This window comes from Camarhynchus parvulus, chromosome 3, assembly GCF_901933205.1.
Source record: "Camarhynchus parvulus chromosome 3, STF_HiC, whole genome shotgun sequence".
NCBI lineage: Eukaryota > Metazoa > Chordata > Aves > Passeriformes > Thraupidae > Camarhynchus > Camarhynchus parvulus.
Window position 1 is genome coordinate 23,565,011 of NC_044573.1, and position 13,052 is coordinate 23,578,062.

Genomic DNA, 13,052 nt, shown 5'->3' on the forward strand with positions numbered 1-13,052 from the left:
AGTGTAAATAGTAGACAGTAGCAAAATAACTATGAGACAGTAGTAAATTGTGTAAGATAAAGGTTTATATTTTTGGGTAGAAATTCTAACCCAAAATATGGCTACTTAGTCCTTATGAAAAATATATGCATCAGATGTCAAATGTGAAGAAATTACATTGCTTGAGTAATTTGGAAGTTAAATGAGCTAGTGGTTTTCCTCCATGTAATACTTTCAGCTTCACACAGTAAATGAAATGTTTGCTTAACTGATTTTTTCTGTGGGTCTGTTAGACAGTGATTGCATGGCTTCTTCAGCAGTAGGTTTTGTACCTATTCTTGTTTGTTGTGAAGAGCAAGCTGCCAGATATAGCCACGGGGCAGAGAATACTCTAATGTGTAACTGTGGTAAGTTATGTGAACAAATTCTTGGCCTCCGTAGAGTACTCTGGTAGCTCCAGTAGCTGGTTTATCTTCAAGTGTGGATGTAAATATTGTGCTGTGCAGTAAGACAGGGAAATTATATACTTCAGAGAGTAAAAATGCTGCAAGCAAATATAAACTATATGAGAACAAACCAGAAGAAGCTCTAGTGCCCTTAGGAATTTGGAAAGCTAGGGTAGTGCCCCACTCTTTGCTCTTCTCCACTGAGTAGCATTGCATAACTTTCTTCTGATTGAATTCTTACATTTACTTTTCAACAATAAATCAGACAGGGATCAGCGTATGTCTCTATCTGCTGGTGCGACAGGCACAGGGACAAAAGACATTCCTGCAGGAAGGTATTTCTTAGTTAGCACTTTTCCATTAATCTTAGCCCTGTGGCTCTTGGCACTTTGATGAGAGCCAGTCCAGTTCCTGTGGTGTTCAGCTTGCGTTTGTGCTGAATCACCTGCTTGATTCATTGGCTGCTCAACCCTCGACTACATAAGAAGAGTAAAGTGGAGTGGCCGGCGTCCCTTTCATCTGAGTTAAGGTCTTTAAAAGGAGACCTGGATAGGCCAAAAGAGAAAACCTTCATTTGCAGAGGGCAGCTCTCCCCGGGCCCCTCAATAACTATCCAGGGGAGGTGTTGGTGGTTCCAGTGCAGCTGAAGACACATGACTCCCTTCATCAAGACATGTTTTAGAAAGGCTTAGGAAGTTTCTGTTTCCAGGAGTTCCTTTGTCATGTCTTTATTACTTAAATTTGTTTGGCATTTGCAAGAAACAAATTTGCCCTTTTGTAAAATTACCAGCTCAAGAAAGGGGAAAGGAAAAGCAAGTAAATGTCAATAGTAGTTCCATCTGCTTACAAAGGCAGAGTAACTATGTTTATTTCTAACACTTGTTGTGTTGAAAAGGAGCGAGGCCAAAGGAGACTGGAATGTTTCACCCCACCTTATCCAGGCCTTTCTTCAGGCTGAAGCTTGAACTAGTGCGGCAGGTGGACAAGGTCATCTGTTGATAGAGAATTAACCTTTAGGTTCTATACAGACCCCATAGCCTGCCTAGGACTTTTCATGTTCTAACTGTATGCAGCCATACATCTAGCCAAAATACCCAAAGGCCTACCCATGTCCAAACTGTAACTGGTGTTGAAGTTTAGTGTGTGAATTTCTTCTCTGAATGAGCAGTTTCATTTCCTGGACTGTTTAATCTTGTCCTATGAACCTGAACATTGAGACGTAATGTAATCACCTGCCTCAGTAGCTCCACAGCAGTAGGATGTCTCATTTCAGCAATGGCATGCTAAAATACCTGCAATCACTAAAATCAGAGCCCAGGAATGTTCCCTGAACAGCAGGTGGGTGATATCCCATTAACAGAGATGGAGTCATGGATGTGTTGAGAAAATTTCAACCCTGTAGTTTGGACTGGAGACAAAAACCAACCAATGACTGTCAGAGACCTGTTTGATCATTTTCCTTAAGACTAAACATGCTTCTGAAAACAGTATCTGATAACAATAGTCTTGATGTTTCAGAGTGACTACCATCCACAGTAGATGCCAGTGTGTTGTGATCCAAAGGATGAAATGCTGTACTAAGTGAAATTTTAGAGAAGCTGAAAAATCAGGACAGATAGTAATAGCTGTCAGCTACTTACTCGTAGACTGAAGAAATGCCTCATCAAATTGTGTTTTGGAAAGAATTTTTGGATGCATTAAATGACTGCTTCCCAGAACAACTAGTCTTTAGAAACCCACAGGAAAAGACACTGGTTTTGATTTGATTTCAGCAGGTTACACAAGACCTACTAGAAGAGGTATTAGTGGGAGAGCCGCTCTGTACTAGCCAGTCATAATACAATTAAGCTGAAGATTTTAGCAGAAGTGAGCAAACCAAATAAATTCAGAGCAAAGATATTCAGTGCTCAGACTGCCACATTTCTACATTATTTCCTTCCAAATGAAATTGCCAGTCACAAAAGAAGCCTTCTTGCAACCTGATGGTAGATAAAAGCACTTTGTTGGAATCCAAATGTACCTTGTGCTACAGTCTAGAGTGAAACCAGAGTGGTCCAGTGATTCTCATGGCCCAACAAAAAAGTTAAGGAGTGAACCTCATGGCAAAGAAATGGATAATGCACAGTGACAAGCTCAGTGAAGACATTCCCATGCCAAATCTGTGGTTTCTAGGAGACAGATCCAATGAGTTTGGGTAGGAACACAGAAAATATGAGACTGAGTTTATAAATTAGATTATATGCTGCTCTCAGCAGGTGGCATTCACCTGAGCCTGCTGGGGGAGTGCAGAGGTGAATTGCAGAATTGCAGATGTGTCACTGTTCAATAGGACATTACAAAAAGTGGAGTGTACCTGTCATAGTAGGAATAGAGAGGACTTCTGTTTGCTTCAGTGAAAAGAGATTCCGAGAATTTATTCACTGTACTGAATTTCTAGCAACAGAATGCAGAATGATTAAGTGTAGTGTGCTTTGCATCCAGCAATACAAGCTAAGTATTCTTATTAAAAAATTATAATAAATTTCTATGCTACCAGTTAATTAAGGATTTTTGGCTATAAATTATTAATCAAAACGCCACAGTTCTCCAAGCTTTGTTCTCTGTGATCACATATACGCCCTCAAGCAATGTGAAAGCCTTTGTTTTGTTTTAATCTGGTTTTTTTTGAAAAGAAAATGTCACTCTGATGGATTATATTGACATTTAAAACTAGATAGTATGTTTTACAGTAGAAATCCTGAGTGATCCTTACAGATTTGGCTGGGTTTCATATTCATGTTTTGACCTGTTTTTCAATGCATCTCTTCTCTGAAAGCAGTTGGAAAAGTTGAACTCCTGTAAGCCTTGGGTGCTTTGTCTCAGTGGTAGATGATACAATTTAACTGAAATAACAAAAGAAGAAAAAAAAAAAAGTTCTTAAGAATATGTTAAAATTGGGTGCCCATTTTTTATTTATTTTGAATGATGCTTTACTGTTTTCTTTGTGTTTTGGGAAAGGGTAAATGGAAGTACAAATAATTATGGTAATGCAAGAATTCAAGGTGGGGGGGAAATTGTTGTGATGGAAAAAAAACTGGATTCTGATATTCAGAAAGATACTCTTTCTTTTTTACTTTGCAGGTTACTTTGACCCCAAGATAAGTCTTTCTATTACCTTTTTAGCTGTTGTTTGTATCTTGCTTTATTTATTCACTGAAAAAATCTATCCTGTAAGATATAATTTTTTTACCTTAAAAAAGAAATAGGCCATGCACTTGAGAGTACTGTTCTCTTCCAGGTCTCGATATTGTTTGTGTGATTCAGTATATTACAGAGTATGTGACTTCATAGAAGAGCCTTTTAATTAATCTTTCTGTTTACCCAGCAAACATTTGGTTTGGTTCTTAATAGATTTAAGGTTGGTAATGATATGTATTTAAATCTGTTTCAAGTATTAAACTAATAAATACAGCACTCTGTAAATAAAGATGTGGTCTTGGCTGTCGTGGCTGAAGACATTAAAGAAGTGGCAAGACAATCTGATATTAGTCAACTACAGATCCAAACAGCCAGGAATTTTCAGGGATGGTTTTCTTTGAACTCTGGTGCAGCCACCAAAGCCCAGGGACCAGCACCAGCGTTCCGGGGCTTTGGTGGCAGCTCAAAGATAGTAGCATGTGTGTCCACAAATACAGTTTCATGGTGGGCTTACACTAAGGAGAGACAGCACAAGTCACAGTCTTGCCTTGGCTTGCACTGAACCTTGGCTGGCAGCACAACAAGGTGGTCAGTGAGCTCTGAAGCAGAGGATGGTTTTGCCCTGAGGAACAGCAGATTTGTGGAGCATCAGTTTGTGTCAGCTTTGAATGCTGTAGGGGAACCCATGAATGAAGGACACACTCAAATCAAAGTTGTATTAATTTTAGACTCATAGTTAATGTAGTACAGCTGAAATATGTAAATTATCTTCCATGTCTCCCTGACTGTTTTTTATTGTTGGAACTAGTGAATAAACCTTATTTCAGCAAAAAGCTGACATGAAGAGATTGAGTAAATAATCAAGGTGTTATTTTGGTGGCTGTTTATAGTAAGTTGTTAAATGCCTCTCCCATCTTTTCACAGAGGACATTTTCTCCCACCTTGCTAATTTTTTCACTTGTTCTCTTTTTTCCCTCCCTATATTACACTTTCTTTTACAGCGGTACAGAAAAAAAGAAGGAAAAACCTCCAGGACAAAAAGAAAAAAAAGAGGACTCTCATTCTAATGATCAAAGTGCACAAACTCAAGCATCACCTTCTCCCCAGCCCTCCTCACAGACTCTCCAAACACACAGGCAAACTCCAGAAAGCAAGAGTTCTGCTCCAGCGAAAAGGTTTTCACAGTACCACAGTACAGAACTAGACATTACTGTAATGATACTGAGTTCATATTTGACAACAAGTCATGTGAAATAGTTCTAATCTCATGATCAAGCTAAGTTTGATACTTTTTCTGCTAGAAGAGATGCATTCAATATGCATTGCAGCAGAACAAATACATAAAAATGAATGTTTTTCTTTGAATCTATTTTTAAGATTAGAGGTTTTTTATTCTCAGATTAAAATCCTAGTGCAGTAGATTACCTCTAATCAGCCATGATTGTAAAATATTTAATGATCACTCTGACTTGATTCTTCTCAAATACACTTCATAGATTTTGTCTGACATAGCTGAATTATGGAGTGTATTTTCCACACGGCCATTATTATGTCTCATATCAGTATTTTTTAAATACAAGTATCATTGCAACCCTTAGTTCAGAATTTTTTACTCTCAAATTACTCCATAAAGTGACTGCAGTTCTGTTTTGGTTGGTGTATTTTTTTAATTCACGGCTCTTCCCTTTTAACCTCCTGCTAGGTTGCAGGATGGCTTACTTTCATTCTTTACATGAGTGAAGTTCTGGTTTTATACCCAGATCATAGAACTACTTGACTTGAGTAAATGCAGAAATTTATTTAGGATTGCCTTTTAAGTTCCCACTAATTTTTGTGGGAATTAGGCACAGGGGGGAAAAAAAGGAACATTTTAGAGATAATAGATTGCATTTTGAAGTCAAGAAAATGGCTTTTAAGATTTGGATTATAGCTTCTGAGTTTCAAAGCTATGCAGATCACTTGGCATGGTTTCCTTATGTTTTGTTTTGGTTTTTTTATTCATTGTCACCTTACTGTTTTGGAAGGTCTACTTTTTTTTTTTTACTCTCTGGCACTTAAAAACTGAAACAAAATGTAAATTAAATTTATTATTCTGAAATTTACCCGTTTGGTTCACAAGATTGTTGTCTTGCATCGCTTGAATTCACAGCTCTTATAAATATTTAAACTTCCACTTGACTGGTGCATGTTATAACACTCCATAAAGGCTCTGTCTCCATGTCTTGCACAAACCTGTGAGTTGTCTGAAGCTGAACTTGCAGCTTGTTGTTCTCTTGCCTGGTATCTCCCTGTAAAGATGTCTGAAGTCTTGCTTACTAATCTTTTGCAGTGTGGGGAAAAAATAAATGTCTTTTTCAGTCTCCTAAGGGTTTAACTTTATTTGATTAACTTGTTTGTCACAGGACCTTTGAGCCTCTTGAGGTGCTGTATGAGGAGCTTGCCATTACTAAGGTTGCATTTCAGGACTTAACTCCTGCAAAAAGCATTTCTGACAAGATGAAGTGTGATACTATTAGCAGGACATGTGCAAACTCTCAATCAGCTGGGTGAAGGATAATTTGGGCTAAGTAACTTTTTGAGCATGTATTCTGTGATTAAGGTGCATGTGAAATTATTGAACTAGTGACTGCAAAATTTGCAAGTTCCCATTAGTGTAAATTGGCTGCAATAAGATTGCTGGAAAATTACATCCGCATTCATGGATTTAATTGTCTGTAGTATCAGAGCAAACCTAGCTTGTCTTACTCATGCAAGAGGTTTGCAGACATTTGTTTCAAAAAGATTAAAGCCATTAATGTGATTTAGTATGTGCTAACTGCAAAGCTTCTATATGAAACTTTAATCTGATAGAACTGTTCTGCCTCCAAATCAATGTGCTTAAGCTGGTGAACAGTTAATCAGGGAAAAAAAATACATTGTTATCTACTTAATTGATTTTTTAAATATAGTTTATTCTTCAAGGCTTATATACTTAGCCTCATTTTTTCCACTACTGTAATTTGTTAGTGATGTAGTAATGAATATAGAGTTATTTTGTTCAAGTCTTTATGTAAGAGCATTTGGAAATGGAAGAGAATAGATAAAACATGTGGCAATTGTCTTGCTCAATTGTGTTCATTCATCCAGTTAGAACTTTTTGACTAATCTTTTTTCCCTGTTTCATGCTGCAGCTTGAAGGAAGATCTAGCTCTGCTTTTGTCTCCTGCTGCTTGATCTGTCCATTTGCATACGAGTTCCAGTTATTGTTACACTATTATCTTGTAATTGTAAAACTTTTTTTTGTTTCTTTTAGCATAAAGAAATCCTTGACTGTTGAAAAAGCTCACAGTGCTTGGGAGAGTTCAGATGACAGTCGTAACAAGCTGATGAGAGTAGCATCAACGTCTAAGTTAATATCAAAAGTGGCAAAGAATGCAGACAAGTATGTATTGGTTTGGTACATAAAAGCAAGAGAACTTGAGAGTCAAAATATTATGAAATCACACAATTCTAGTGAACTTACTGGTGTATATTCTAGGACCTTTTGCATCTTTGTTTTTACTATGAGTACTTGCATAATGTACCAGTTTGGTGCTCTGGGTGCTCATGGAATTTTAAGATTATTATAAAGTAATTCTTGTGTAAATATGTTTTAATATTGCCTGTTTGGATTAGTAGAATTATGACATTTTATGGCTTAATGTCAGTGATGTGAAAATTCTAGCTGTTTTTTTTTTTTTCCTAATTAAAGCTGATTTGAAAATGCAAATGCATTTCCTTGGAGTCAGTTTCTGGGTTTCACATAGGATATGTTTCTGTAGACTGTCATAGTAGGAGTATACTTCTGTGATTTCAGTAGGTCTCTCCATTTAACTGTTTAGGAGGTTCCTGGTTGCACATTCTAGATGACAGGAAAGCTAATCAGTATTTGCCAGACCAGCTGCAATTTAGCTTTGCAAGTTTTTAACTAATGCTGATCTTTTTTCAGTGTCACCTTCAGCAGGTGATGTGCTGTAGCCAGCCATTTCTCTCATGCCCTTCCTCAGCAGCAGGTTTTCTTGGTTTGGGGTGTCCAGTCAGTGCCTCTGGGGGTGAACAGCACAGAGTAGTCACTCCTACTCCTGTCAGCACAGGGACAAGAGTTTGCTTTTTGCTGTAACCCCACGCTGTTGACCCCTATTGTGACCCACTTTTGTCCTCAGTACTCTCTGCCATTTGGGTTTCCCACTTTGTATTCACACACTTAATTTCTTTTTTTGATGTTGTTGAAATTTTGCTGAAATAGTTGTGTTGATTTTTTGACTGATCCTTCTCCTATTTGCCAGTATCCCCCCAGTGTGCTGGCAAATTCTTCCAGCTAGGTGTTGTCTGCAGATCCCTAGATCTGCTCATTAATCTTCGTGCTGATAGCCCTTAACTGGTCCAAGGCAGAACTACCTGAAAACCCATCCCATTCTGAAATAAAGCTCTTCAGACCTTTCAGAGGTCTGAAGTGCTTTATTGCCAGTTTTTTATGATTATGTCTGTAGTGCTCTCCTTAGCTTGCATCTAAGACTGTCAAATACCTAGTTGAGAGTCGTGCAAGTGCATTCCTTCTTCCCTGGGAATGGGAAGAACAAAACAAACTAATCTTGGGTGTGGATAGCGGCACATTTATTAAAAGCTTTATGCTTAGCCTGAAGAGTTTTGCAGAGCAGTGGAGTGCTATGTGTGAGGGGATTATGTGTTGCATATTTTGCAAGTATTTCCTTTCCTTTTATAATTGGTTTTCACTGCTGGAATTTAAAAGCCCTTTGGCAATTTAGATTATAGCATGGCACTGCTAGATAATATTTTGGAATGACAAAACCTTCTGTCTTGTTTTTTTTGCTGGGGTTTTTGCTATGCTGCTGAAATACCTTTTGCAGTGTAATACATATTTCAAATTTGCTAAAATTAAAAAATAAATTTTACTTTTATTGCTACTTTATATATTGGTTCAGACATGGTTAAAATAGAGGTATTTTATTTCATTTTTCTGTGATTTGGCTTATTTCTGAGAGATCTCAAATGTTACCCTTCTACAGTCTCTAATGTAGAATAAAAGTCAGGTATCTAACAAAAGCATGGAGAAGAAAAGATGAGTTTTAATTATTGATAGAGAAAGCTGTCTGTTCATAACTTGAAGCTGTTGTATCTTAACTATATTTGGCAAAAACAAAGCCTGAAACATGAATTGGAGACCATGACCTCCTTGAACTCTAGGTGTTGTATTGTTGTGTCCCTTGTTCTTAAGCTGAGGTTTGTAACAGAGGCACTGTTTGCATACAAGGACACACATTAATAATCATTTCTTACTCACATTGTGTGCCACATCTCCATAAGAACTAGTTGGTATTGAGCAAAGATGTATTGTTGTATTTAATTTATTGTTCCCAATTAGAAACGTTGGCCTCATCTGCTTGAAGCTACGGAGGTCTTGTGCAAGGGAACAGAACTCAGCCCCTGATGTGGGCCCCAGGACAGCAATGTTTTACATATGCTTTGCACTATCAGCCCAGGATATGAACTTTGTTTACACAGCTCGGTCTGTAAGGCAGCACAGGGCTGTAAATCAGACTGATAAGGCCCTAAGAAGGAAGAGGGTTCCCACAGCAGCCCATCATTCAGTTGTTTTCAGGCAAGACTGGGAATCGACTTTAAATTTTTCATTTGGCAGTGTGGCAAAGGGTGATTCCACCAACAGCCAGAGATTACTTTCCTCATGCATATGCCTGACCCTTTGTCACTGTTACAAAAATTTGACCTCCATCCAGCTAAAAATACTGGATGCCACTCATACCTTTCTGCTGAATTTCAAATGAATTCAAGAGGGTGTTTTATGCAACTCATTCTCCTATCAAGGAGTGTTATTCTATTAAGAAGTGGGTTTGATGCTGGAAATTAGTATTTCTTCCCTCTTCACAAAATAAAAAAAATTACTGAGTTTTTTTATCAGTAACTAATTTCTGGTTCTGGTAAGGAGAGATGTCTCAACTACGCTGCGTTGAAGACTTTATGTTGCCCATCCAGTAATGCTGCAGAGACCTGATTTAAGTAAAACTGCAACTTGCTTACATTTAATCCATGCGTCCAATAGAGTTAATTCCTAGAAAAAATTGTGCTGTTGTGTGCTGACAGCTTATTTTGACAGGTGTTAAATGCTTTGCATGCAGGCCTGAGGATATTTGGCAGCTTAAAACATTTGGTTATTACAAGTTCTCATTCTCACAATGGAATTTTCTGTGCAAAAGGAACATGCCCTCTATAATTTATTTTTAAAAGCTTTTTTTATTTTGTAATTTTCAGAGTAATTCTTAGAAGCCCTTCCCACAGGGCCAAAGACTAAGTTACTTGAAAGGTACAGTGAGCTGCATAGAATAATATATGAATAAAAATGCACTACAATGATCAAGATTAACTATTGAGCATCGTATGCTACAGTTACCTGATGAGATTGCCAAATGCAGTAATGGGTAAAAATGGATGATATTGACTTGATAAGCATTTTGCATATTATTAATGATAATATTTTGAATTTTTCCACAGGCACAAAGATGTCATTGTCAGCCAAGGTAAATAAAAACATTTATTTTTAAATACTGGATGAAGTTGAAAATATTTGCTTTTGACTGAATAGTATTTTCTGTAAATGAACACATTGGGACATATGCTTATGAAACAAGGGTTTCAAGGTAAAATGGCATTAATCAACTCCAAGAATTCATTTGGCAAAAAGTTATTCCAGACACATATATGAATCTTTAAAATTATGGAGAAATACCTCATCAGATTGGATCTGATAGTAAGTACAGAAGTTTTTGGTAGGTGGGTGGTGGGAGGATTTGATTTATTTTTGTGAAACAAACAGTTTTCTAAAAATTATTTTCTCTATGCATATGTGCATAGAGAGAGGTTATAAAAATAAAAATCTAAAATTTTGACCTATGTGCCAGTCTTCATCCAAGCAGGTGTGAGTGAGACTTTAGAAATAGTTTTAAGATATTTTATTTCTGTCCCATAACTAGCAAAAATGTCAACTCGTGAAAAAAACAGCCAAGGTAAGAATTAAGCTGTGCCCTTTGGTTGCTTTCTTCTAATTTAGCACTCTCACAAATCTTTTATTTGGCTTTTCACCATCAAAGAGCATCAGTCTCTTAATCATTCTCTTAATATTTCCACTCTCTTCTCATGGAAATTTATATGCATATGCATATTGCAATCTGTATGGGCACTATTTGGGAATAGTTAAAATAAATTATGGCACACATAATTTAATTGGAGAGGAATATGTGTTCAAATAGAAGTCTTGCATTGTTACCTAAGATATCAGAGTATTAAGAACTGCCAACTAAAAGATTTGTTTTATCTCAGCTTTCTGTCTTGCCAAAATTACAACATATAAATGCTGATTAGACAAAAACAGAGACTGAAGGGTTTAATAGTCTGCTGGAATGAAAAATTAGTCTCTTCTGAAGTGTATGTCTTTGCACCAATGAGTCTTGCATTCTGTGGCTACCTGCTGCTGCTGGCTTGTTCAGTCAGGAAAAGGAACATCATGGGATGTGACAACAAAAGAAGTCCACTTCTGGTGTTGCAAAACTACTCTGCTTTGAATGTCCTGCAAACTGTACTAAAGCATGCACTTTCAAAACTAAGGCATGTAACCCATGCGCATGCTGTATACAACAGATCTATGTACAGGGGTTTTGTCTTGTGCTTTTTTGCTGCTAATTAAAAAATCTGTAGTCTTCAGATTCTGTGCTGTCAGCAAGTTTACATTATTCACACTTTGATTGCTTTTGGTCTCCTTCAAAAAAAAAAAAGCCTTCCAATTTTTTGAAAGTTAATAAACAAATTGCTGGAATGAAAGCAAAAAGCAACTTGGATCCAATTGCTTTACCTTTTTCTAGTTCACAGAGAAATTACTTGCATAAAAGTATTCTGAGCTGATTCTTACCAAAAGCATCTTCAGAGACAGGATGTGTGAAAGGGAATGAATAAGTATCAAGAACAAAGAAGAAATGTTTCATTATGCCATGGTGCCTAACACCAGCTGTAGAACAGTGCATATGTGCAGCACTGGCTACTGTACAAGGAAAGCTAATCAGTATTTGCCAGACCAGCTGCAATTTAGCTTTGCAAGTTTTTAACTAAAACTATTATAATAAAAATGCCTTTCCTAGTAAAAAACAGCTTTTCACAAAACCAAGTTATGTATATCTAAAATACTAATTACTTTCTTACAACGTGCTTCTACAACTTGGCTTGTTCTGCCCAAAATGGACTATCCTGAAGTTCTCTCATTCTAGTATCTGTAACTTCAGTGGCCTCAATGTGCTCCCTATCTTCTGTGTTACTGTGCTGAGGATGTGATGCATGGGTCTCTTCCAGGTGTGTCATGCCATAGTGTGTCCTGAGCCTAACTGGAATCAAAGAGAAACATGGTGCAGATAACAGGGCCCCACACATATGGCAGGTGGAGGGAAAGTCTTGTCACAGAAAATGCATTTGCTCCATTTTAAATACATCGAGTGGCAAAACATAGTTCTGTCTCTATCATGGGTGCAGATACAGTTGGAGGATTCAAAGTTGTTTAGGTTTTTTGTTGTTGTTGTTTTTTAAATATGAACAATTGAATGTGTTTTTGACAGGTTTTAGAGTGTGTCTGTGTGTGTGAGACTCTTAGCTTTTATGTTGTGCTTGCTGCCACAGAAAAAAGCCTGTGTAGGTTGCTGTTGCAGCAGGTTCACCCATCCTTCCCAGTATCAGCTTAGCAGTACTTGGTCACTTCTCTATCAGGGCAGATGACTTTAGCCTGTTTTGTACTTGGCAGTTGCCACATAAGTAAAACAATGACCAGTTGGCGCCTTGACCCAACTGGTCAGGAAGCTGAAGAGTTGCACAGTTAGCATCATGTTTCTGAGGTAAACCTGTGGACTTGGACGGTGTTGTCTTGGATAGGATGGGATGAAGAGTTGCCTTTGCTCTTGGTGTTTGTACAGAAACTTCCTGTTCTGGAAGGCAAGGGCACAAAAATTTACAGCTGCTTTAATGCTCCTTTGTGGCTTGCCAGCCTTTGCCTCTAGGGGTGAGCAGTCTCTAGCATGGTGTTAATTAAGTTACAGCAGCTCCCCTGAGCTGCTCATTTCACTGAGCTGTGTGTAAAACACTGTGTATGCTCCCAGCACTCATCTCCCATAAGGATTGCATCCATGTGCTTCCTAGACCTAGAAATTCTGTGAAGGAGGCTCTTGGGAAGACTGCTGGTGTGCAAACTGCTAGGCTTCAAAGCATATCTACAGTAAAAATACATCAGTGTCTTTATACACACATAAAATAAGTTTGGAATCACTGTGAAATTGCAGATTTTCATAGCAGAAGGTGTTTGCATAGGATAATGGGATGGAAGACGACAATTTTGTGTTGCTTTGAACATCCTGGAATCACTTT

The 13,052-nt window shown here is 37.6% G+C and overlaps 1 protein-coding gene across 5 annotated transcripts in view; it reads left to right on the forward strand.

Moving 5' to 3' along the window:
- Nucleotides 1–13,052, forward strand: part of EML4 (EMAP like 4) — a 147,847-nt gene that overhangs the window by 89,734 nt on the left and 45,061 nt on the right. For 2 of the 5 annotated variants that reach the window (XM_030944913.1, XM_030944911.1), the window contains exons 4-7: nt 4,604–4,777; nt 6,895–7,023; nt 10,149–10,174; nt 10,628–10,660. In XM_030944913.1, coding sequence (XP_030800773.1) covers nt 4,604–4,777; nt 6,895–7,023; nt 10,149–10,174; nt 10,628–10,660 — 362 coding nt within the window. The remainder of the gene's footprint in view (nt 1–4,603; nt 4,778–6,894; nt 7,024–10,148; nt 10,175–10,627; nt 10,661–13,052) is intronic. The other 3 variants (XM_030944914.1, XM_030944912.1, XM_030944915.1) reach the window with 3 other exon arrangements.